The sequence below is a fragment of the Leuciscus leuciscus genome (assembly GCF_965113295.1).
Source record: "Leuciscus leuciscus genome assembly, chromosome: 22".
NCBI lineage: Eukaryota > Metazoa > Chordata > Actinopteri > Cypriniformes > Leuciscidae > Leuciscus > Leuciscus leuciscus.
This window is the reverse complement of record NC_138746.1, coordinates 25,746,916-25,774,522: the sequence shown is the minus strand read 5'-3', so window position 1 is coordinate 25,774,522 and position 27,607 is coordinate 25,746,916. Positions and strand designations below refer to the sequence as shown.

Below are 27,607 nucleotides of genomic sequence, written 5' to 3'. Positions count from 1 at the left end.
AAAAATCAACTGCAGACAGTAGATCCTTTTCCTATTTAGCACCTAAACTCTGGAACAGACTTCCTAGCATTGTTCGGGAAACAGACACACTCTGTCAGTTTAAATCTAGACTAAAAACACATCTCTTTAACCTGGCATACACATAGCACATTATCAATTTCTATAATTCAAATCATGTAAAATTATTTATGCTGCATAAATTAGGTAAGCCAGAACAGGGAACACTTCCCATAACACCTGATGTACTTGTTACATCATAAGAAGAATGGCATCTACGCTAATATTAGTCTCTCTGTTTATCCTGAGGTTTACCATACTCAGCCGGATCCGGGCCGGATCCAGATCAGATGAAGGACCTGCGCCTGCATGCGATCCCTATGCAGCCCTGAAATGTCAGCAGACACCGTGTCCGTGTCAACTAGACTATTCTATGCGATGGCCTCATCAACACAACCAAAAAAATTTTTTCACAACAAACGTTTTTTCCTCTGTACAGATGAAAACTTTAGCAAACTGATTCCCATTCACACGGATCTGCGGAAACGACTAAAAACGCTGTAGTATGCATGCCAGACAAGTAATTGGCAATGTCCCTTTGTAAAGAAAGACTACACACCTGCGCACACACGCATTTAAACGCGCATGCCTATAGACTAAACACGTAATATGCATGTGCACGCCGTCACCATTTTCACAGATTTGCACTTTGTAACCTACTTCCAAGTTTGCATTCTCAGTCCACCAAAACGCTGTTGTGTTGTAAATGAACAGCCAGAATGCATTAAAAGTTTTCTTTTCTCAGATAAAAACGGTGTCGTGGAAGCGGCCCCTAAGTTGATAACTAATGATTTTTACAACATAAATGAATAAATTAAAAACTTACTTAAGCTAGACAATGACTTTCTTCTAGAGCTGCTGTTCAACCAAAACAATCTTTGTTGCATTACTTTCCTATTATCACTGTAAAGCTGCTTTGAAACAATCTGTATTGTAAAAAAAGTTATATTAATGAGGGTGACTTGACTTGCGTAGCAGTCTATGGAGGGACAGAAAGCTCTCAGATGTAATCAAAAATATCTTAATTTGTGTTCCAAAGATGAATGAAAGTCTTACGTGTTTGAAACGACATGAGAATGAGTAATTAATGATGAATTTTTATTTTTGGGTGAACTATCCCTTTAAATGTGATATCAAAGAAACATAATATGTCAAAAGTAATCTAAATTGAATCAACAAGTAGTCAGATTACATTATCAAAAATGTGTAATCTAAGAGTTTGTTACTGAAAATTTTGTCTCTGTAGTCAACAATCAGAAACTGATAACAATTCCCTGTAATCCACTGCCTACTTAATACTATGATGCTTTTACTCACAAAAATTATCATAGCTGACTGTGTAAAATTCATGCTGCCATATGTAAACAAAGATGACTTCCATATTGACCATGACAGAAAGCTCAGCCTCAGATACAAAAAAAGGTTTGTGTAGAAGCATATCATGTGGCTTTCGAACATGACTTTGTATCTTGTGTCTCACTGATCTTGCTGTTACTTCCCTCTTTGAGGCTGGAGAGGAGCAAAGTGAGGGAGAGACATAAATATCTGAGGGTGTGTAAGCCAAGGTCTAACCACTGGCATGCAGCAGGAAACAGGCTTCTCTCCAGCAGGAGGATATGTTTGCTTCCCTGACAGAAAGAGAGATGGTTGTGATTACTCATAAGATTCATAAAAGACACGGTCATACATCTTTTCTGTTGTCAACTACCTTCCGGTCACATACAGTTGCACATAGCATGTCACAGCAGTGTAACTGCAACAGAAACCTTGTGCTTTTACACTACTATATATAACCCCCACAGAAAAGTTGGGATATTTTGTAAAATGCCATAAATTCAAGAATCTCTGGTTTTGTTAATTTTCCTAAATCTTTGTTTAACTGACAAAAGTACAAAGAAAAGATGACCAAAATAATTGTATTTTGTAAATATAAATGATTGGCTGCAACACACTCGAAAAAAGTTGGGACAGAGGCAAAAGTGACTTGTTAACCTACTGGAAAAGCTACTTTATTTCAGATACGCCAATGAAATTTGTGCATTTAATTTAGTATACTGGCACTATTACTGCTGGTGAGTAAAACATTAAATAAGAAAATACCAGGAAATGCAACAAATGCTTTGAACGGTTTATTTCAACTGTTTTTTGGTAACACTTTACAATAAGGTTCATTAGTTAGTTAAAGGATTAGTTCACTTTCAAAAACTTTTTTGCTGATAATTTACTCACCCCGATGTCATCCAAGATATCCATGTCTTTCTTTCTTCAGTTGAAAAGAAATTAAGGTTTTTGAGGAAAACATTCCAGGATTTTTCTACACAGAATGGACTTCAATGGCAACCAACTATTCCAATGTTCAAAGAAGGTTCAAATGTCCGTCTCAATGCAGCTTCAAAGTCTCTACACGATCTCAGTCGAGAAATAAGGGTCTTATCTAGCGAAACGATCGATCATTTTCTAAAAATAGTAATATATATATACTTTTTAACTACAAATGCCCGTCTTGTACCATCTCTGAGATGCGCCACGTATTACGTCATCACGTTGGAAAGGTCACGAAAAAAAAAAAAAACGTAATAATAATAAATTAAAACAAAGATGTCGGACAATTTTGAAGTTGGAGGAGAAAATGATATGACGTTTTTCGCCCTTCCCTACCTTTTTGAACCGGAGTACAGACAAATAACTTAGATAGATGATGTGACGCGTGACCTTTCCAACGTGATGACGCAATGCGTGGCACATCTCAGAGATGGTACACGACGAGCATGTGTGGTTAAAAAGTATATATATATATATATATATATATATATATATATATATATATATATATATATATTAAAATGACCGATCGTTTCGCTAGATAAGACCCTTATTTCTCTACTGGGATCATGTAGAGACTTTGAAGCTGCATTGAGATGGACATTTGAACCTTCTTTGAACATTGGAATAGTTGGTTTTAATTGAAGTCCATTCTGTGTAGAAAAATCCTGGAATGTTTTCCTCAAAAACCTTAATTTCTTTTCGACTGAAGAAAGAAAGACATGGATATCTTAGATGACATCAGGGTGAGTAAGTTAGCAGCAACAATTCTTTTGAAAGTGAACTAATCCTTTAACTACCTTAATTGTTAGTTAATATTCATTTCAACATTTAATAATATGTTATTAAAAACTAAAAATGTTATTAACTAACATTAACAAAGATTAATAAATACTGTAACAAATGTATTTCTCATTGTGAGTTCACGTTGGTTAAAACATTAACTAATGTTAACTAATGATGTGTAGATTAATGACAAATGAAGTGTTGCCAATTTTTTTAGTAAACATGATTTTACTCTTTAGGAGATATTTTAGGTGAAAACACCACCCACTGATGGACCAAAAGCTTGGCTCTTCTTGACCGTTGGAGTTGTTTGGACTTGGAAATCCAAATTAGGCTACATTAAAACTAACACAGGGCTGGTCATAACATCTCTATTAATAGACTCTGTCCCTCCTACAACTGTAGACAAACTTAAAAAATATGAACAAACACCCTCTACAATGTCAGCATCTGTTTTTAACCAAATTCCCGCTGGAAAAAAGTTAGTCATACTCATTAACACAGAAATACGCACTCATGCTGGATGAATCTCTGTCTTGTTTGTGGGCAAATGAAGCATTTAATGCTAAACTGAGCTGACCACAGGAAAGAGCATGCAGTCAAAAGTCACAAAATACACACACCACAATAACACCACAGTAGGATCCCTTGGCAGCCGGTTTAACAGAGATGATAGTCGGTGACAGTAATGCAAGCGCCCCCTGCTGGGATATGTCTGCGTGTGCACACCTTCACTCCAAGTTTTTTACAGTCTGTAATCTAAAATGTGTTTTTACTGTCAGTTATATACACCGTATAGAATCTATGGTAAAAATCACTGAATATAAATGAACATATGTTGGCAGATGAAGTGCTAATGGCTAAAATGGGGAATTCCGAATCTGAATTCTGATTGGTTGAGTTGCAATAGATATATTCTATATTACTGTGCAAGTTGCTTTACAACTGTAAACATTCATATTCATATTCAACTAGATTTCTGATTCGACATTTTAATAATATGTGTAATTATTTACAGAAAACTGGTATCTTTTAGCATACGCTTACATGCAATTAAATTATTTTGAAACCAATATTTCAACCACAAAATTCTAAACATTCTGCTGTTAATGAGTTTTTAGACATTAAATGGAGATCAAATTGAGACTTTTGAGAAAAAGTATCACACTTATTTAAATGCTCATTTGCAAAAGTTCTGCTCTTACTTTATATAAAAAAAAAAATCTTATTTATGTATATTTGTATTGCCCCCAATGAATGTTAGGAAAAATATCAAGACGACGTGGAAAATTTATTTAATCACAACTGAATATGAACTCTGAAAACTGAACTCTATGAACGCCATAGAGTTCCCTGACTAAAAGAGTAAACTTAAATAGTTTGAGACAGCATGTTCCAGGCTTACAGACGTTGCACTGATGTGTATCTTCTTCTGCTGGTGTGTGAGGCCACTGACATGTAGCTGAAGCACGTACAGACTTTAGATGGAGAGGAGAAAAGGAAGCAATCGATTCATCTCTCTCTCCCTCCCGTATGGGCCCACTGCCAACGGGAATCATTTTTATAGCCTATAGTGAGTTATGAATTCATGGGGGCACTGAGTAATGGAACAGGGTCATGGTGAGGAAAATAGCATGTTTTTTTTATTTTTTTTTATTTTTTTTATCACTTTATGCACACGTATGTCTGCATCTCAAAACGTGCAGCTTTGGAATGTGAAACATTTTCCTGGACCTGGATACATATAAGCAGCATTTTTTGTTGTTTTGTTGTTTTGTTTTGGAAATATCCTCAGGAAGTTCAGTGAAGTTCAAGTAAAATCTGATGATTCTGATAAGCATTTAACTGCCCTTACATGCATGAACAGACCATCAGATTATATGTACCTTTCAAAATCCCGTTACACAAACAGGAGGCTACTGTAAATGTGGTCATTCTACATGCAGCTTGTGTCAGTAGCTTAATAGCAGGTAAATGCATAGCCTCAGGAACATATTTTATTTGATCATGATGTAGTTTTGGCACTCAGGAGTAATGCCAATGAATGCTTTAATCAAGACCTGTATATTCAGTTTTTCAATGATATCTGGGTGAACATGCAAGTCCAGATGAGTGGTAGTGGAAATAGTACTGAAAAAATATACTCAAGTAAACGTATCATTCTTTTCCAAAAAATGTAGAGTCAGTAGAGTAAAAATTACTTGGAAACCTTACACTCAGAGTAAAAATCCCCCAGTTTTTTGCCACAGTTTTAATTTTGCCAGTTAGCTTTTTAAAATAAACTAAAACAACATGGAAAGGCTATTACAGAGATTAAGAGATGAAAAAGTTGTTTTCAGTCACCAATTAAACAATAATGTATGAAAAAAATGATTTTTAATCAGTTGTAAGGCCTTAATAAACACTTAATACATAAAAATAAAAATAAAAAAATAAAAAATAAAAATCAATGTTCAGAACAGTGCAAAGAATACAAAAACCTTCAAAAACTCATATGAGAGTGTAACGTCACAACTTTGTCTGGTGCCTAAAACCAAAATTGCGCCAGTTGAGGTGAGTGTTCATGTTGATGCTGCTTATAGGACAGCAGTATCAAGTGGTTGTAGCTAGCACGTAGCAGGCTCCCCACTGGAGCTTTCTCTACTGATCTTTAGGACCCAATGAAGAATGGTCTTTTGTATTGTATGTTTGCAAACCTTTCTTGTTGTAGGACATGAGGGAGTGTTGAAGTCTGAAGTCTGGTACGTATCCTGGGGACAGCATTATCGATAGGTTGCAGCTATAGTGCTTGGCAGGCTCCCCTTGGTGATTAAGTGAGCAATCCAGGTTGAGTATAGAGTAGAACCCTCCCCCATGGTTTTGGGGTCTCAAAGTAGGGTCCTCTTCTCCCCTTTATCTCTTTCAGTCTGGAATAAAGACATCATTTCAGGTGGTTGTAGCTAGCACTCTGCTAGCTCCCCTTGGTAAGTGAGTCTTCAGGGTTGAGTATAGAGTTGAACCCTCCTCCACTGCTGAGGGTCTTAAAGTAGAGTCCTCCACTCCCTTGTGGGTACGCTCGGTCGGATCTCCGAGAATCTGATGAAGATTGTTTTTTTCGCCTGGAATTAAAAGCCCTTTTTGTTACTGGGCAACTTTGGGAGTGCTGGTGTCTTGAGATCTCGTAGGAAAGATCTCTTTGCCAGCTCCCCAAGATTGCAAGTGTTTAGGGTTCGAGTGTTCCTTCCCCACTGCTCGGGCTGTTAGAGCTCGTTCTGAGAGCTCGTTCTGTTCTTAGAACCTGATGGGATGTGGCTTTCGCCTTTATTTGTGAACCCTTTTCATTGGATCCAACTGACTTTCATTGCATGGACAAATATTTCAAGCAATGACTGAATGACAGAATTTTAATTCTTGAGTGGACTTTCCCTTTAAATTTGTATATTTATTTGCGAATCATAATTTAATTGTGTTGCAATGACAGTTATTACGTCCCTGATTAGAAATTAGTTTTTGCAGATTGATGGTTTAAACATGTCTGCATAACCTATTTAATATTTATGAGCTATGATATCAAGCTATTTTCAGCACATTTTAAAACATGTGTTGCTATCTAAAGTTGAATTAACATGCAAACAATTCTGATGACCTCAATAAAATATTAATAGTGACAGAATCTATATATGGAGTTGCATAAGTTGGCTTTTATGCTGTGGTTGTATATCTAACATCTTTCAAAACCACCATGAGAGATTCCAGTTATATCAAATATCTTGAATGACTTTATGTAAGAGTCTTTATCTACTGTATCTATCAGTCTTCCATTCATACCACAGGCGTCTGATGCTTAGATAGCCGTTGATCTTTATATATAACTTCAGTACAGTTTCAGCATGCATGTGTGTCTTTGAATAACATGCCGTGACATTGGTGATTAATCTGGATCAGAATGAGTTCTTTGGTGGATGACACCTATCATTCAATCTCATGTGAAGCAGCACCTTCTTCTGCTTTGGGGTTGGTTTGTGTGTTTATAGGTTGAGCGAATACAGGTTGGTTTGGAACAATGAAGTGTTTTCATGAAAAGAAGCACGTCCGTGAGACTGCACGTAGCAATCGAAGCCATGCATGCAGGCTCCACCTCACACACCTTCATGTGGGCTTCACCATCACTACACTGTGTTTAAATGGGGCGGTACAGGCTAGGCTCATGGTTGACTGCACGTTTTAAATAAAAATGCATAAATAGCCTATGTTACATAAAGAAATTAGACTGTGTGTTGCATCCTCCATTGATTTCAACTGGCAAAGATGCATCCAAGAGCCACTTTTAAGTAACTTTTATAGCGGCTTTTTACAGTTCTTTTCTTTTCAGTTTTTTTTCTTGTAGTTTATATCTTGCAATTCTGAGAAAAGTCAGAATATGAAGTCACAATTCTGAGAAATGAAGACAGAATTGCAAGATATAAACTCACAATTCTGACTTTATAACTCACAATTGTGAGTTTAAATTTCGCAATTCTAAGAAAAGTCCGAATATAATGTCACAATGCTGAGAAAAAGTTTATATCTTGCAATTCTGACTTTTTTCTCACAATTGTGAGATATAAACTCACAGTTGCGAATTATAAGATCTGAATTGTGAGATATAAACATACAATTGTTAGGAAAAAAATATATAATTGTGCAATTACTTATTCATTCTTTTTTTATTTTTTTATTCCGTGGCTGAAACAAGATTCCATATGCAATAGAAGAGTCAAGAGAGAGTCATTATAACAACCAGATGTTGTAAAGTATTACCAGGTGAATCCTAGACTTTTATTGGACTGTTGAATGTCAGAGGTTTCATTCAGCTCTTATATGTTTTGTGGTTCTCACATAATTGGGCATGAACACCCCACTCTTCATGGACAGGAGCGGGTACCGTAGGTGTTTCTCCCTGCCTTCTTGGCTGTTTCGATGATCAGTTTGGCATATTGGAACAGGTTTTCCTCCTCAACGATGAGAGTGGTGTTCCTCGCCACAAAGTCCTGTTCTTTTATTTATTTTTTTCTTTTGCCATTTCTTGTATGTAGATGACCTGTTGAGTTTTTCCTTCTTCTTCAGTTTTAGCTCTTTTAACTTGAGGTTCTTGCTTTTCCATGAAGATTTTATCTGCTTCCTTCTTTGATTTAGCATCTCCAGAGCTTTCTTATGTTGTATTAAACCCATAAGCTTTATATTTTCTTTGAAACATCAAAAGGAGGGAATTTAATGCAGCATTTCCATACAATGATAGTTTGCAGTGAACACAGCTTCCATTGCACTTTATTGTGTGCCTTCTGTCGATTGCTTTGATCGAGGAAAAGGCTGAATTCAATGTAGTTATCCAATAAAGTGGAAATGATTCCCTCTGCTCCACATATTCAATATACATGTCTATGTTTTTTATTATTATTATTTGTATTGGACTACGAGAAAAAAGTGACAGAATTGTTGTTTATGAGTGAATAATTCTTAAAAACGATGCTCTTGCTTGTCTGAAAGAAAATCACAGAGCATTCTTGATTGGGGCAAGAAATCTTTCTGAGAAATGGCAGTTTAAAATCAATCATGCTTAGACACGGCCATCAATGGTTCTGCTTTTAAAAAGGCTGCCATTGAAAGTGCTTTCAGATCATAAGGCATAGAGACAAGATTGCACTGATGATAAGCAGATGTTACGACTACATAATAGTTTAACCTAAAAATAGACATTGTATATAATTTGAACAATTATGTATAAATATGAATTAAAAAATAAAAATGAATTAAGTGTAGAATTTGCATTCTGTTAAGCAAGATATTATTATGTAATATGACTCCATTAAGAAGTTAAGGGTTATCCATTAAAGCTATTGAAGTATTTACATCATCAGTTTATGAAGACAGTAACTCTTTACAAAAGGCCAATTCTATATATAAATAGATTTTATTTTATTTACATCGATATATATTATTATTATTATTTATTATCTTAAACAATAATAATAATAACCATGTATTATTCATATAAATTTTAATTGAGCGAATTGGCATTTTGTTATGTAGATATTATATAATATGACTCCAGTTGAATAATTAAATTATTATTAAATGATTATTCAATATTTATGTATTTCATACAAAACTTTCAAACAATCTCTGAATGAAAATTCAAAGGGTCCCTTTCACCTGAAGCAAGTCGGGTCAAGAACTAGGAAAGAGCCTCTACGGTACATAAAATAACTTTTATATGTGCAGTGATTCGTTTCATATTCAACCGGTCTGGGAGACCAGCTGTCACCGAAGAGAGGCGTTTTTCAGTGATAAGGTTTTTTCCATCGGCACTCTTAAAAAAATAATTCAGGGGACCTGTTACCACAACTTAAATAAATGCATGGTTGCAAGTAAAAAAATACAATAAATTACATATGCAAAAGTCTAGCATAATGACCTTTGCAATGTGTAGAAACATTCACAAATTTAGTAAGGTCAAACAGTCCAACAGAGATAAAAAGTAATTGGCCATAGCACAGGCTTTCTGATCAACATGTATGTTAAAATCACCCAGATTCATTCTCTTAAAGTCCCCCTGAAATCATTAGTTCATCTGAATGAGCAAAAAACAAGTTCACTCTCTGAAGCCGCAGTGGTAGCTGATGAGTTTGCACTTACACACAGTTCTGTATTTTCTTTTACACGACAGTTTAGACGCCGGAATTTTATGAATGACCAGACAGAGAGAATGATGTCACCTGTTCCTTCCTCTGAGAAAACAGAGAAAGAGAAGCCTCTGCTGAAACGCTCAGACTGCAAACGTGTCTGTTTTTATTGCTTAGATCCAGGTCACATAATAATTGACTGCAAAGCATGGAAAGAAAAGACTGCTTCTGAAAAATTCAAGAGTGTAGCTTTTGCTCAAGCTGGCCAGAACTCTGGCTACCAACCTTTCCAGTTAACTGGCTCTGTGTCTCTTTCATCTGTCTTACCTGGCTGACCTGTATCCTTCCTGCGAGATACGGGGACAGCACAGTCCTTTACTCTCAAGTTTGTTTTGTTTTTTTACTTTTAGTATGAATATGTTAGACCTAAGGTTATGAATAAGCTGGTGTGTTACAAAACAATGACACAGTTTGCATTTAGGAGATATAAGCATTCAAACTTACAGTCTCTCACTTCCTCTAAAACAGATTTTTTGACATCACGCTGACTTCAGCTTCTCATGTCAAGTCAAGTCAAGTCACCTTTATTTATATAGCGCTTTTTACAATACAGATTGCATCAAAGCAGCTTCACAGTGATAACATGAAAATAATACAACAAAGTTTGTTTCTAGAAGAAAATTGCATCATCGTCCATCTTAAGTAAGACAGATCAATAATATTGTTGAATGTTAAATGTCCCCAACTAAGCAAGCCAAAAGCCAAGGCAACAGTGGCAAGGAACCAAAACTTGCCACAGCTTCTGTCCAATCAAATTCTCTCTAGAATCTAAAGCTAAACCCATGCCATAAATACCACCAGACCAAAGCGACCGTTGACACGTCATGGAGCAATATGGGTTGGAGATGTGTGTTCGGTTGCTCAAACACTCGAGTTTTATTCCGTTTTCCAACTGTATGTTGGTTAAGAATGAAATGGCCAGAATTTATTCACACCTCTTCTATTGAATCCAACGTATCATCAGCGCTCATATTCGCTTCTATGGTGCTGTCAAGTACGACTTGTACGACAAGTAAACTAAACCCTACTGGATATTTGAAAAGGGGGAGGAGCCATTCAATATGTCCCGCCTTAGCTTCCTGTTTCAGTGGAAATTACGTCAACGCATCATACAAAGCTACTCATTCCAAGGCACTTCAGTGGGCCTTTAAATTTAACAAACAACATTGTCAGCAAAAAAAAAAAAAAAAAAACCCTGACAGAAATTCTGCATTTGGTTTTAGAGGTCTATAGATTGTAGCAATAGCAGCAACATGAGGAGCAGTTACACTAAGTACAAGGCATTCAAAACATGTAAAATTTAGTAATGCAGCGTTTAAAAAGTTTATACCGCAGCGAATGGATGAATGGTGTGCTGTTCCTTCTACGACAACCTCAATGAAATGTTGGGTGCAAGCACTTGTGCTCGTTTGACAGATGTTGTTGAAGGTGGAAGTGTTTACATGCAAAATGCATTGGGATCTGAGTTCTTTTGAGGTTGTGGTGTGAACAAGAAAGGGTCTGAGTATTTTCATGCCTCACAATGTCTAAAGTTTACAGAGAATGGTGCAAAAGTTGGTTGCAGTTCTGTGGGCATTTAGGTCAGAGGAGAATGACAAGACTTTTTAGTCTCACAGCAGCTGAAATTTCACAATATTACAACAAATCTATGAGGAAGAGCCCCTCTGAACACACTGAAGTTTGGATCATTGAAGTGGATGGGATACAGCAGAGAGGAACTATAGTGGGCACAGACATTACAAATCTGGACAGTTCAAGAGTGTGAAAACATTAAAATATTGCAAGGTCAGTTAACATGACCCCATTGGACCCTTTAGATGCTGTCACTACACGACCTGAACCCAAAAGCATCTTTCCCCATTCAAGTTTATCAATAATTTGTAGTTATATAACAACTTTCTCCAAAACTAAAGGTTGCTTTACATAGCCAAAATCACAGGCAAGAAATAACATATTTCTTATACAGAATTTCTTGTACAGAATATATTCAGTAAGGATGCATTCAGTTGATCAAAAGTAAAAAAAAAAAAAAAAAAGGTGATACTCTCAGAAGTCAAAAGTTTGAAAAATATGTTATTTCTTGCCTGTGATTTTGGCTATGTAAATGTTTTCACACTCTTGAACTGTCCAGATTTGTTATGTCTGTGCCCAATATAGTTCTTCTCTGCTGTATCTTTAGTCAACTAAATGCAGTTTTGGTGGCTACAGGATACTTCTTTCACAAGCAATTTAACATAGGCTATGTACAGTGTAATGTATACTGTAATTGAGTGCAGTGTCATTAAAATAGGCTAAATGTCTGAGCGAAGATTCTAAAAGCCAATCAGAGCAGCTGAAACAGCTGGACCACAGTTCAAGGTTGATCAGATACATGTGTTTATAGAGAGAAACACACCATATCACTGAACTCCACACCAGTGAAGACCAAAGACCTGCTCCATTGCAGTAAGATTTCCAAACTTAATTCAACTTCTAACATTGCTTTGACGGTGAGTCAGGTTTTTTTTTTTGGAATATGATTACAGGATTGTGCTCAAGAGATTCGTTGTGCACATATGCCGTACATATTATTTAAATGCAATACAAGAACAGCTTGTTTTTTAGCTTAGTTGTACATTTTCTGCAGGTCTATTTTGGAGTCTGTTTTTGTAAATCAGTGTATATTAGCAGTGCAAGTGTGACTCTGTTAATGAGTGATTTTAACGAACTTTGATTCTTTGCTTCATCTGTTTTTGGCAGGTCATTAACATTGATGGTGATGGTGCCTCTTTATATATAGTTCAATTAGTTTAAAGTACAAATATGTATACAGTAAATAACTATAGGCCTAAGAACAAACAAGACCATGTTACTAGGCTACCATGTTTCAAGTTCCCATGTAAAAACTTAATATTGCATCAAAATTGCTTTTTGAGAGTGTAATTTAAAAAATAAATAACACGATATGATACCATGGTACCATCTTTCGTTGTTATTGCAAAGGATTTTTTAACATTTATGTTCGACTTAAGTTGTACTGTAAATGCTTGCAGAATCTGGGCGGAACCTTCACTATCGAGCACTGGAGTGATACGGACTGTTTTTGCAGACGAACCGCGGCGCTCAAGGGAATTTAAACAGGTAAAATCTGCTGTTTTCTTTAGAATATCGCTGTTTTATGCTTTTGCTGATGGTTCTGAACAGATGTACTCTGTTCTGATGATGGTATACGTTTTTTTTCCCCCTCCGCTACATGTGTATATTATATAGACAGATCGCATACTGCCCGTAAAGACCTTGACAGCTGATTAACATGACCACTGCTCCTATTTAAAATGTTTTTTGCTCTCTCTTCCCCCCTTCCAACTTTGAAACTTATCTTTAAGTTGAATTGAGAGCCTCTAACAGAATAAGTATGTGCTTTCATTATTGCTGCTGCTTTTATTGCTGCTCTTGTTTTGCTCTCATGTGAAAATAATGTACCACTTGACTGGAAAAATTTATGTGGAAAGGTTTACTAAACGTATCTGGTCAAGCCCAAACACCTAACGTTAGCCTAAACGTTATTAAACACCTAACACGTTAACTTGATTCAGAGTTCTGACTTAAAATAAGACCCTTCTCATTGACTGACAGCTTTTGAGGGTTTCAAGTTCAACTTGTTCATTTTGATGTTGTCAATGTTGAGGACAGTTGTGTAAAAAAAAAAAATCCCCAGGATTCTTTGATGAATAGAGAGTGAAAAAATAAATAAATACCAGCATGTAGCTATCAAATATAATCTTTTGTTACATAATACACTACTGTTTAGAAGTTTGGGATCAGTAAGATATTTTTTTATAAGATATTAAAAATCAGTAAGAGATTTAAAAAAAAAAAAAATTTTAATGGAAAGAAATGAATACTTTTAAGCATGGATGCATTAAATTGATCAAAAGTGACAGTAAAGACATGTATAATCAATGTTACAAAATATTCTATTTCAAATACATGATTCATTTTCTATTCATCAAAGAACCCTGAAAAAAAAAATCACAACGGTTTTCAACATTGATTTGATATATATATATATATATATATATATATATATATATATATATATATATATATATAAATTGTATTTTTTTTTTATAATTTTTTTTTATGTTTAGCTTCAAATTAGCATATTAGAATGATTTCTTTGAGCATTTCTAGACCATGACTGTGTTTTGTGTTGCTCAATGCTCGGTTATCATGGTTTTGATAGGATGTGTTTTAACACCACAATGCAGTGCAGAAAATTGATTCAAGAGCATGTGTGTGTAGTTTGGGCTTCAAAGGACCATTCATCTGTCAAAACAGTTTCCTCCTTTCTGTATATATATAAAATAATGTACCACTTGACTGGAAAAATGTATGTGGAAAGGTTTACTAAACGTATCTGGTCAAGCCCAAACACTAACGTTAGCCTAAACGCTATTAAACACCTAACACGTTAACTTGATTCAGAGTTCTGACTTAAAATAAGTTTTGATGAAACTTATTCATCAAAGAACCCTGAAAAAAAAAAATTTCACAACGGTTTTCAACATTGATTTGATATATATATATATAAATTGTATTTTTTTATTTTTATGTTTAGCTTCAAATTAGCATATTAGAATGATTTCTAAAGGATCATGTGACACTGAAGACTGGACTAATGATGCAAAAAATTCAGCTTTTCCATCACAGGAATAAATTAGGTCTACATTTTAAAATATATTTAAATAGAAAAAAAGTTATTTTAAATTGTAATACTATTCCACATTGTTATATATATATATATATATATATATATATATATATATATATATATATATATATATATATATATTTTTTTTTTTTTTTATAAATGCAGCCTTGGTGGGCATAAGAGATGAGACTTCTTTTAAAAACAAAAAGATCTTACCGTATTAGTAGTTATTTATTTATTTTTATTCACCCTGTACATATATTTATTCACTCAAAACTGTACAAATACAGTGCAAATAAATAAACAAATACAGTTTGTTCCTCTCTTTACAATATAAAAAATGTAGCCTATTTGACATAGTGCAGGGCTATTAAACTGAACTGCAAAAAAGTGTAATTTTGGTGAAATAAAATGTTGAAAATGAAATAAGATACAAACTTTCCTTTAATGATTCCTATTATTTTTAACCTAAAGTTTTGCTTATTTCTTGTGTCATTAGCTGTCCCTTAGGATCATGTGTTTGTTTGTTAGCAGAATACTTATGTGCACTGGATGTGAAGTGTTTAATCAGTGGGTTTTTTCTTTCTTTCTTGTCTCTGCAGTGTAGGATGGCTCAAGCAGACAGCAGGGCTGTGGCTTTGGGAGTTCTGGCAGGGGCTGCTGGGATCAGCTTGGCGATCGCCTACTTCCGGAAAGTTGGAGCAGGTGATGGCAGAGTCATACACCTGAGCAGCAATGCAGATCACACGGGAGGCAGTCTGGGTCTGCAGACGGGCCAGGCCGAAGTGCTGGATCGGCTGGGTGCTCTGATCCATTGTGTGTCTGAGCTCAAAGAGGAGGTGAAAGCCCTGAAGGAGGCACTTCCACACCTGCAGGACAACGTCAGAGATCAGCTTAGGGGCCGAAGCAGGGAAGAAATTGGTGCTCGCAAGGCAAGTCCACTTCATCGAACTCCCGTCAGGAGAAAAAGAGCAGGTGTCCCAGATAGAACTGAAGGACAAAGCTCGGAAGATGCAGAGAGTGAAGGAGGGTGAGTTTACTGAGATCCCAACTTGTAAGGTGTTTCAATTGTGCGTTTTCCCCCCCCGTAGAAATTCTTCTTAAAAAAACTGACACATATTTATTATTATTAAAGGGATAGTTCACCCAAAAATGAAAATACTGTCATTAATCACTCACTCTTATGCAGTGTCACCGTAACCCCTTCGCTTATGTTGTTCCAAACCCACAAGGCTTTAATTTGTCTTCGAAACACAAATTAAGATATTTTTCTGTTCAAACAAAATAAATCCATATGGATTGAGTACATTCGCATTAATACATTCACTCAAACATCTGTTCATCATAAAGCAATCATTGGATTAAACCACTCGATTCATATGGATTTATTTTACAACTCTTTATTAATGTTTTGGAGCGTCAGAGTTTTGGGTGAATAGGCTTTTAATGGAGGGACAGAAATCTCTCAGATTTCATCAAAAATATCTTTATTTGTGTTCCAAAGATGAACAAAAGTTCAATGGGTTTGGAACGACATGAGGGTCGGTAAATGATGACAGAATTTTCATTGATGTTTAACCTATGCCTTTATATTTAATGATATCACATTTGTTTCTATGACAGCCCTAGACTCGCAGTCAGATTCTTTGGTTAACCGATGCACCTTCTGTCTATCAATCATTGTACGCATTAACAGGGCTTCACAAATGTGCAAGCAGGAAGCTGAGAGCGTTCAAAACATTCAAAATCATAAGCAGTGTGTCAGTTGTTAGTTTGTCTTGACAGAGCACCAGTTTGTTACCACTTTGGTACCGTCCAACCATCTTACTGGTATGATGGTGTTTTTGTTGAACAGGGTTTTGAAAGTAGTTGACATCAGTGGCCAAGTTCCAGAGCAGCTAACATTTAAGGTTAGGAATTGCATTTATTTTTATTTTTTTGTCAGAGCAAATAACTCTTATGATTTACTCACAACCTGCAAATTATTGTGTAGAAAGTATAGTTGTTGAGAATAGACATTTTAGATATTAGAGTAAATGTTAAAGCCTACAAATATGGTAAAAATAATAAGAGTATGAATGGAATGATTATGCCTAGAATTAACTGTTTTTGATTAAATATTATTTTGACTAATTCTGTTTTTTAACTAATAGCTAATCAACTAGTAATTAAAGGGTCAGTAAGCAATTTCTTAGAAACACTGTTGATATTTGAAATCAACCCAAACACCCAAAATGCACAAACACGCAATTCAAGAGTGGTTGTATCTTTATCATTGCTGAAGCGAAAGCAAAATAATGCTTCACGAAAATGACGATCGAACATACTGTAAATATACAAGCAGGAGTTTGTTGTTAGTCGCCAGAAGCACACCAGCTCCAGAAAAACAATGACACTCAAAACTGTCCTGTTATTAAGTCAAGTCAAGTCAAGTCAAGTCAAGTCAAGTCAAGTCAAGTCAAGTCAAGTCAAGTCAAGTCAAGTCAAGTCAAGTCAAGTCATCTTCATTTATATAGCGCTTTTAACAATGTAGATGGTTTCAAAGCAGCTTTACAGAGATAAATGTATAATTTAAGGTAACAGAGATTGTTTTGGCTTTATAGCGGTTCTTTAATAAAGTTATTTTCCAGCTAAAGTTAGTTTTGATTGATTCGCTTCCGTCGCAACGATCATTTGTTATTAAATTAGGGGCCGGGCCACTAAGACGACACCATTCTCTCTACGCAGACTTTAAACGCGAACCTGTGGTAAACGCTGATGGCGTTCACATGCGCATTAAGAATTGGTTCTATAGTTATGTGCGTTTGAATATATGTGCGCAGGTTTGTAATTCCCTACAAACCAAGCCTAAACAAAGTACTGGTCTTTCCTTATAAATTTTGATACAGAATTTTATTTTATTTTGTCACTTCGGGGGTAGGTACGCGAAACGAAATTTCCCGACAACGCTTTATCTGTAGAGTGGTAAAGGGATCCTCCATAGGGAGAGACTAGTTGGCACTTCAGCACTGCGTTGTCATCGGGTCCAGGCGAAGGTCCTTCGTCAGATCTGGATACGGCCTGGATCCGGCAGGCTGCTGTATTAGAGAAAACATCAACAACAACAGCATGTCTTGGTTCTGTGAAAACCAATGTTACTCACGTATGGACCAGAAACAACGCAAACAAAAGCGTGTTGTGGTGCTCGGTCTGATCCACATTCAACAGCGTTTCTCAGAAGTCGCTTACTGCACATTTAAAACAAAAAAACATAACTAATGCATTCCTAGAAAATAACAAAGTCAGGTTTTCAAACTGTTTTTAGACATGCCCTTAGTTTTGGGAAATGCCCTCTGCTGATTTTAGTAGAGCATTGTTCGTTCTTAATTAAAAACATTTTGGATTTTGATTGGTTTTTGACATCTCTGCACTGTACAAATGTAACATAATTTTGAGTTTTAAGAGGATTAGTAGTGTGCACATAGCTGGGGCATGATTCAGGGAGAGAGACGAGAGCGTTCGTCTGTACAGACGAGGTGAACTCCGCTGCCTCCAGTCATTCATTTGAACGATTGTTCACTAAATTCAGCATTAAGCACTTTACAAGTCTGTTCCAGTCTCACTAAATTCTGCTCCTGAAGCCACTCAGAAATAATCTGTTTTGTTTTCCATAGCATTAAACTTTAGTTCTTGTCATTTTTAACACATTATGTTCTTCAACGCTTTAAATATCCAAAAAATGATTTGTTATTTTAAGCCGCTTGGTTTGTGCAATTTCGCCTCCACATACTCGAAGTGTAAAAATAAAGGAAGCCCTGGAGGCCGTCTAAAGAAACGTCGATTGGTTTTCATAAGTTGTTTTTATGTCTGTTTTGAGCATTACTAGACCATGACTGTGTTTTGTGTTGCTCAATGCTCGGTTATCATGGTTTTGAGCAGCTAGGATGTGTTTTAACACCATAATGCAGTGCTTCAAGAGCATGTGTGTGTAGTTTGGGCTTCAAAGGACCGTTCATCTGTCAAAACAGTTTCCTCCTTTCTGTCTCTCTTTAAAGCACCGGCCCACCAGTCTAAAAGAGTGACTGCTGATGAGTTATCACAGCCTAATTTTTACTGTCTCATGTAGGAACTTGCAATTCTGTCAACGTTCCCACATTGTTAGAATGAAATCACGTCACAGCTCGCCTTAGTTGTTGAAGGATCTTAATACTTGAATGTTTAAAATGATACCATTTATTATGTTTGATTGCCGTAGATTTAGAAAAAGTTATTGTTTACATAGAGGCAGACGTCAGATCACTCCAGCTCTTCTAGGATGGAAATGCACTTTAATGAACTGTTCTGCTAAATGGACTGTGACGTTTATCTGTGACTGTATAGTATTGCTAGAAAGGAAATGTTTTTGAAGATGCAGACAGCACATCATTGCGTTTGGAGTTTAATCATCTTATTGAGGTGTGACATGCAGATGCTCAGACCTATAACTTTCTCGTATTTGTACTGAAATAATAGTTTATTTGTGACTTAATGTGGCGTCTCACTTGCCGACTTGGTTTGGGGTCGGTAATATTTTTTGATGCTCAAAAGAAGTATCGTATGCCCACCAAGGCTGCATTTATTTGATCAAAAATACAGTAAAAAGACTAATATTTTGAAATATTATTACAATTTTAAATATCTGTTTTCTATTTGAATATGTTTTAGAATGTAATTTCTTCCTGTGATGCAAAGCTGAATTTTTCAGCATCATTACTCCAGTCTTCAGTGTCACATGATCCTTCAGATATTATTATAATATGTTGATTTGGTGCTCAAGAAATATTTCTTATTATTATCAATGTTGAAAGCAGTTGTGCTGCTTAACATGTTTGTGCAAACTGTGAAAAAAAAAAAAAAAAAAAAACAGGATTCCTTGAATAGAAAGTTCAAATGAACACCATTTATTTGAAATAGAAACGTTTTGTAACATTATAAATATCTTAAGTTTACTGTCTTTTGACCAATTTAATGTGTCCTTGCTGAATAAAAGAATTAATGTATCCCCCCCCCCAAAAAAACCCCAACATTTTACTGACCTCAAACTTTAGAGGAATAAGGAACTGTTTGTGGGTTCAAACTCTCAGGGGAGCGGATGAAGTCATCTGAATGTGTGCACAGCCAGTGAGTGTTGGGATGGAAACCGCGTTCCCCCTGAACAGCTCTTCTTTTGAAAGGGTTTGCCTTTGTCTTGCACTTTAAAGGCTTGAGTTTTAATCAGTTAAATGGAGGTGTTCAGCATAACCATAGTACAAACCTTCACTCTTTCACTGTTTGGTCTCTGAAGCCATTATAGATACCATAAAAAAAACATACTGTTACTTTTTACCATGGTAGTGACGTGCTATGCTTGGTTTCTGACTGTGTTTATCATGATCTAAATGATGCTATGGAAGACCAACTGTAATTGTCTTACAATTGTAACACTGTAAAAGTTTTTTTTTTTTTTTTTTTTAATACAGATGTTACTGTTTTTGTTAGTAAAAATAAATGTACACTCAAGCAACTGCTACTGTCAACTCATGCTACTTGTCCACAACATCGATTCTGGCCCCCTTTCAAAACAAGTTTGGACACCCCTGATCTAAAACATGATTTTAAAGTCCAAATTGAAACATTTCATCTGAATGAGTTAATTTCATACACTCTTAAAAATAAAGGATCCAAAAGTGGGTTAGCCCCCCCCCTATAAATAATGTTAAAGATTTTTCACAAAACCATAGATGCCAATAAATAAACTTTCTTTTTTAAGGTACACTATGTAACTTTTGGACCTCTAGCAGTTAAAAAACAAAACTGCATGCATTTTGTAGAAGAATATTGTTTTGGTTCTGCAACTTGTAACTTTGCAGATGTTGTCTATGCTCAAAAAGCAACATTACACTAACTAAAGTTAAAAAGTGAAATCATAATCAGGGACCCCTTTAACATTGACTGCAGAAGCAGGTTTAGGCTGCTGTCACTTTAAAAACTAAAGCACTGATCCATTGATAAACATCTGATTTTCTCTCAACTGTTTAGTTTAAAGCTGCTTTGAAACAATACATATTGTTAAAAGCGCTATATAAATGAAGGTGACTTGTCTTGACTTGACTAGTTTCACTTAAGACATAACTGACTGTTTAAATGAATGCTCGCCAAAATGGGCAGTTTGATATATTGTTTGTGTGTATTTGTCCTTTCAAATGGGATAAGACACGAAAGAAAACCCAATTCAGGACTCGTACGCTGTCAGAGAGGCGGCTTTCTGTGTGCGTCGCTGCACAATGAAAACCGTCCGAATTAAGCTCTCTTTCGCTTCTTCCTGCGCTTAAAATAGTTTATAATTGCTTTATTGTTTAAACTGGCAAAACACGTGCAAATGCATGATCAACTTTCGCCATCATGGCCATCATGCAGTCCTTATTGTCGAGCCGTACATTTCTTTGTGTTTTCCCAGAGATTGTTACGTCACTCTACCAGTTTATAAATGTATTCATATGTCTGTTTTTCTCTTTCTCACATATGTTGACATTTTTAAAAATTTTATAAGGCATGCAGCTACTGTATGCAGTTAACCCGCCGGGTAGATAACCTCGCTATAACCTCCTTACCACCAGTGCTCGAATTGAGGGGGGGCTGGGGGGATCCGGGACCCCCCATAAGGTATTAGGGACCCCCCATAAGAAATAAAAAATAGAATTAAGGGGGTCCCTCAGATATTTTTATTTTAGTAAAAATAATAATGACAAATCTGATTAAATGCATGCAATGGATACAGTACATTTCGTGAATTGATTATTTACAATAATTTATTTTAAGTTTGTTTATAGCTAGTTGTCTCTTTAAAATGTAAACGCCCCGCCCCACATCTAAAGAGCGCTGTGCGCGCGCATGACATCGTTGACTGACAGGATTGTTTGTTTGGCGCCGCTCCGGTGAAGCTAATTTTAGCTTTTTAAAAAATGGAGAAAAATAAACCTCCACTCCCAGTCGGGAAAAGAAAGCTTCTTACTGACTTTTTTGAGGGGTAATTGTTTCTCTCTGTATATCTTTCTACTTTATATCTGTCCACTCCATGCCGGGGCTTTTGTATTCCTTGCATAAATTGGAAACACTTAGGCTTAAGTTACTAATTTTTCATTATTAATAGTCCTCCTGGTTCTACAGGAGTGCTAGAGATCTCGATGAAGATGGATAAGTAAGGGTTAATGCCCGACGAGGTGTCCATTGTCAGGTATTAATGCGCGTCGGACGGTTGCCTCCGCCGAAGTCCATTAATACCTGACAATGGACACCTCGCAGGGCATTAACCCGCTTATACCATGGTCACTTAACAAATAACACATTTTTAAACCATTAGTTTATATTTTAATTAGTTTTACAATCGAAATCTAAAGGCTGTCATTGATAAACGGACCTTATCTGAGCCACAAAGTCTGATATTAAATATAGAGTAATTTCAGCCTTAATAAGCCTGTTAACAAGCAGAATCACTGAAGGAAAGAAGAGGACAGAAAAAGAGACGAGCAGAAACACAAGAACTACAACTGACTTCAGCCACAGTCTAAGATGCTGTTTGTGGAGTTGTTTAATCCTCCTCTGCTGAGATCTTCACAGATTTAATGTCTCCTTTTCGCTTCAGTTCATCTTAGACTGTGGCTGAAGTCAGTTGTAGTTCTTGTGTTTCTGCTCGACTCTTTTTCTGTTCTCTTCTTTCCTTCAGTGATTCTGCTTGTTAACAGGCTTATTAAGGCTGAAATGACTCCATATTTAATATACACAGGTTTTGCGGCTCAGATAAGGTCCAGTTCTGGTTTATTTCTTTGCTCTTGGCTGACATGTGGCATTGCTATGGCCTGCTTGTGGCCCAGATCTGGCAAACAGGAGTGAGCCGCCCAACTGTCATCATTCCACGCTGCATGTGGGTCAGATCCGCATTCCACAAGTGCCAGATGTGGGCCGGATCTGGGCCGAAACGTGTTTTCTACATTTCTATGTAACACATTATATATAGTTATGTTCAGTTCTCCATTTCAGTTGTGGCAAAAGAGACTGAGTTTATATATATATATATACACTAAGTACACTGTAAAAAAATTCTAACCTCCCTAACTCAAAATTTTCTAGTGACTGATAACATCTAAATTTTTCAATTGGCCCAAGTGAAAATCTGTAAATTATAAAATTTAATTTACAGAATTTCACTTGGGCCAATTGCAAAATTTAGATGTTATCAGTCACTAGAAAATTTTGAGTTTGGGAGGTTAGAAATTTTCACCCTCTAAATCCATATTACTTTAGTAAGTAATTTAAAAGAAGAATTATATATATATACACAATTCTTTATCCAGCGTTTTTAATAAATAGTATATATACGCATATTATGATCAAATATACTGTATATTTTGTATAAAGTGTATATTGCGAGACTAACCAACCCCCCGCCCAAAAAAAACTTGGGGACCCCCCATAAGACTTGACTCAATTCGAGCTCTGCTTACCACACAGTTTCATTGTGATTGAATCTCTTCCCAAATCGTCCCTCCCTAACATTTTCATCTCGTACTTATTCATTGAGATATATATATATATATATATATATATATATATATATATATATATATATATATATACAGTGGTGTGAAAAAGTGTTTGCTCCCTTGGTAAATATGATCAAATATGGCTGTAAAAAATAAATCTGCATTTTTAATCCTTTTGATATTTTATTTTAAAAATGTGCAAAAATCTAACCTTTCATTGAAATAAAATAATTGAAAGTGGGGGGAAAATCACATGAAATAAATGTTTTTTCTCCAAAACACGTTGGGAACAATTGTTTGCCCCCTTTTATTAAATACTTTTTGCCAATATAACAGCTCTGAGTTTTCTCCTGTAATGCCTGATGAGTTTGGAGAACACCTGACAAGAGATCAGAGAACATTCCTCCAAACAGAATCTCTCCATCCTGTTCTCCGTTATAAGATTTCTAGCACAGGCTGTCAGGTTTAGATTTTTTATCTGTTGGTATTTGATCGAATCCGTGATGCCATGTATCTGAACAAGATGTCCAGGACCTATACAGCCGAGTATTTCATTTTACACATGTACTTTTTTATCCCTGTGTGCACCAAACCCATCTTAACTGTTTGCTGCCAAAAAAGTTAATGTTTTTGTTTCATCTGACCATAGAACCCATCCCGTTTGAAGTTCCATTAGTGTCAGTTACTTTTCAAATGTTCTATGGTCAGATGAAACATTAACTTTTTTGGCAGCAAACACTTAAGATGGGAGAAAACTCAGAGCTGTTATCTTGGAAAAAAGAGGTTGCAAAAAGTATTTAATAAAAGGGGGCAAACAATTGTTCCCAACGTGTTTTGGAGAAAAACATTTATTTCATAATGTGATTTTTTTTCCCCCACTTTCAATTGTTTTACTTCAATGAAAGGTTAGATTTTTGCACATTTTTAAAATAAAATATCAAAAGGATAAAAAATGCAGATTTATTTTTTACAGCCATATTTGATCATATTTACTAAGGGGGCAAACACTTTTTCACACCACTGTATATTTATTTTTTTATTTTTTTTAACTGTACAAAATACAAAATAAAAGGGGTGTAACAATGTATCGTGTCACAATATATCGCAATAGAAAAATGCAACATTATGTATCGTGGATAGTGAAAATATGTATTGTGTATATAGTTCACCCAAAATGAGAATTACTGTGTGAGAAAAAAAAAAAAAATCAAGTTTACAGAGATTTAGTGTCAGTAAGTACTACATTAAACTACTATATAATGTTGAATAATGTATACTAATGCAGTGGGGGAATATTTGTGGGTCCTGATAATGCCAAATATCTTCTTACCAGTAAAAAGTGGCCTGCATTATTTTAAATATATCTAGTCAGTGACAGAGTGCAAGCATATTCGTCTAAAATGATTCTGTATTTTAAGCTTCAGAATCATGAATATTTTTATTCTGGCGTCACCATTGTCCTGTGCATTGGGTTTTCAGCACCAAGTCCAAACCTAATTCATTTCCACCCCCAATGTAATACCAAATTTTGCATTTTAATCAACAGAATTTTTTTTTGTTAACCCTTTATCATATGACTTGGAGTATCGAAATAATATCGTATCACGAGTTCAGTATCGTGATATGTATCGAATCGTGACATGAGGGTATCGTTACACCCCTACAAAATAAAAATAAAAATAAGAAAATGCTTTTTTTACCATGGCTGGACAGTGAAAAATAAATTGCTTACAGACTTAAAGCTTTGTTTCGCAATATTTGTCATTTTATTGTAATGCTGTTGATTATTTTATCAACCAAATGTTTTGAGTAGGCACTAACTCCCTCAGAGAAAATGTCCCTGGTTCATTGTAATAGATCTACAGTATTGTGAATCACGCTGGAATGAGACCAGAGATGAGCTTCAGTGCTGGAATGTGCTGATTTATCTCATGATCAGCAACGTTCATTAACACCTCCACTGAGAGAACATGCTCAGCCTATAGAGAGGAAGACTTTAGCTGATGAATGAGAGGATCAATGAATGAAAACATACAGAAAGGCAACCCCCATGATGTTTTTTCACAATTGCATTGAAAGCTTTGACTGATGGAAGTGTTGGATTCACTTCAACTGCAGGTTGGACTCTAGAAAGTCATTCAAATATTTTTGCCAGTCATCATTTTGGAGGGTTATTTTGATTTCATAATCATAAAAAATATTTATTTAACACTGAACATTTTCATTCTAGCAGACATTCTAGCAACAAAGCACAATATGACTTAACTTAAAATAAATAAATTGTTAAATTAAAAATGTTTTGAGCCCATATTAGGCCTATAACTGACTGCTGAAAGAATGTAGCGTACTTTGTATGCCTACAACAAAAAAGTGCATTGAAAAGAGTGCTAAATTATTTCACTTCAAATTATTTTATTATTTCATGATAACAATATATATAATTTAGTTATACAATTTTTGTTAGGCCTATATAAAAAAGAATGAAGCAAATTACAAACAGCTGACAAATATGAAAAAATATTAAATGAACCACGTTTTTCAGGTACAGTAGGTTTATTTAACATTTATTTAACATCTTTTGTTGCTTGATTAACATTAGTGACACAGACAGGTATTTAAGGCTGCTGACACTTTAAGACCGAATGCTTGGATCTACCGGTAATACTGACACATATATCTGGTTTTCACAGAGTGATAATTGACTGTGTTTTTGTGAGACACTCCACATGATTTGCATTTAGACAACTGTGTCTGTATTTGACCATTCACGTGCAAAGAGAAGTGAATTCGGGATTGCACCAAATGTTTGGCAACCGAAATTATTCGTCCGAAATTGCTTTTTTTTTGTGCTATATTCGGCCGAATAATTTCTGTTGCCAAATATTCGGTGCATCCCTAAGAAGCAGAGAAGTAATGCAAATGCAAAGGCAAACGCTAATGATGTGGGTTAATGTTTGTACAGATGATGCATCAGAACTGAATGTACAGCCAGATCCTTGACAGTTGTTGATCTTTGCTGAGGACAGATGTGATTGCTCTCAAACAAACATTGTGCTCTTGAACCCACCGTTCTGCTCATGGTGGCCACACAAAGAGGGAGATAAAAGATTGGCATCGGAATAATCCTTGTTGAAGATTCTGTGTTTCCTGGGTGTGGCTGCATCCTTCAATCCAGAGGAAAAACAACTTCATTCAGATTCTGGCTGTGCGTTATAGCAAAAAAATTAACTCAACATTTTTCAGACGGTTTGGCGATGTTCGCAATGTTTTTGCGGGTCTTAATAAATTTTTTTTTTTTTTTTTTTTTTTTCTTAATTCTCTGTTCCACATATTAAGGCCTTAAAAAGGTCTTAAATCAGAGCATTATCCCATTAACTCATCTTTGATAATCAAAGTGATTTAAAACGTTTTGTTCCTGTGAAAATAATTTCTTCATGCCTTGAAGTAGCTTGAATGTAACTCTACATTCTTGCCTCATTTAGTATACGCGGAACCATTAATATGCAAATTAGTCCCCGCCTCCACTCACTCACACCAGCTCGGACTACCTGATCCTGGTCAACTTTAGTAAATGCTGCTACACAATGGCAAGTGGAAATATTGGTTTAATTCAGTCATAAATGTTTGAACTAGAAACTGTTTTGAGAAGAAGAGGAAGACCTATTATCAGAATTATACAGGGTCGTCCACAAGTCGATGTATCAGAATGGGAATGCGTTTTATGTATCGCTTTCTACAGCGTCGGACACATAGCGGGATAAGATATGATTAGCCTTTGGTCTGACTACATTATCAAACAGCTAATAATGTGTTGCTAATGTTACACAAACAATGTCCTCATTCGCCATCTCTGAGTCAGACAGCTGCCTTATAAAGATCAGTATCTTTAGAAACATTTTGAACATCACATAGAAAGTCAGTGGAGAAAAGCCCCGCCCCACACGTTGATGGGATTAGTTACATGTTTGTCATGGTAGGAAACAAATTGACAAATTTGCACTTTTTTTTTTGTTTGTTGATGAGTTTGAGTTTGTCTTAAAACAATCAAAAACACCACATAGACCACTGATCTATATGAATGACTGGATTGCTCATTGTCGTCAGGCAGTGAAGCTACCCAAAGTGTTCGAGCAGCCAACTTATTATTCCCTATACTGACAGAGGGACTCATTGACTTGCAACAAAAACGTTGACCTAAAATCACCCGATTTTCAGTGTCTCAGTCTCACAGGATTGTAAATTAATTGTTACTTCAGATGTTATCTGTAATGTGAATGCTTTTTTTGGAGAGGATAAGTCATATATTGAAATCAACCCGATCTTTTGAAATGCATCTCTATAGCACGCATTGCATTTATCGTACAATTTATACACTAAAATTAGTTTTTACATGCATATGATACGCACTGTAAACCCCTTGGGTTGGATTATTGGTGTGGGGTACGTGGGTGGTTTGTGTATTATACGTTACAATGCAAAGTTTACCATGCATCATCTTGTAAATAAAGCAG

The 27,607-nt window shown here is 35.7% G+C and overlaps 1 protein-coding gene across 1 annotated transcript in view; it reads left to right on the top strand.

Annotated features, from left to right (window-relative positions):
* rmdn2 (regulator of microtubule dynamics 2) overlaps nt 1-27,607 on the top strand; it is a gene marked incomplete at its 5' end in the record, with an annotated part of 127,823 nt that overhangs the window by 74,566 nt on the left and 25,650 nt on the right. Inside the window, 2 exons of the mRNA XM_082154580.1 lie at nt 12,899-12,986; nt 15,162-15,589. Of these exons, the coding sequence (XP_082010706.1) occupies nt 12,899-12,986; nt 15,162-15,589 (516 nt within the window). The remainder of the gene's footprint in view (nt 1-12,898; nt 12,987-15,161; nt 15,590-27,607) is intronic.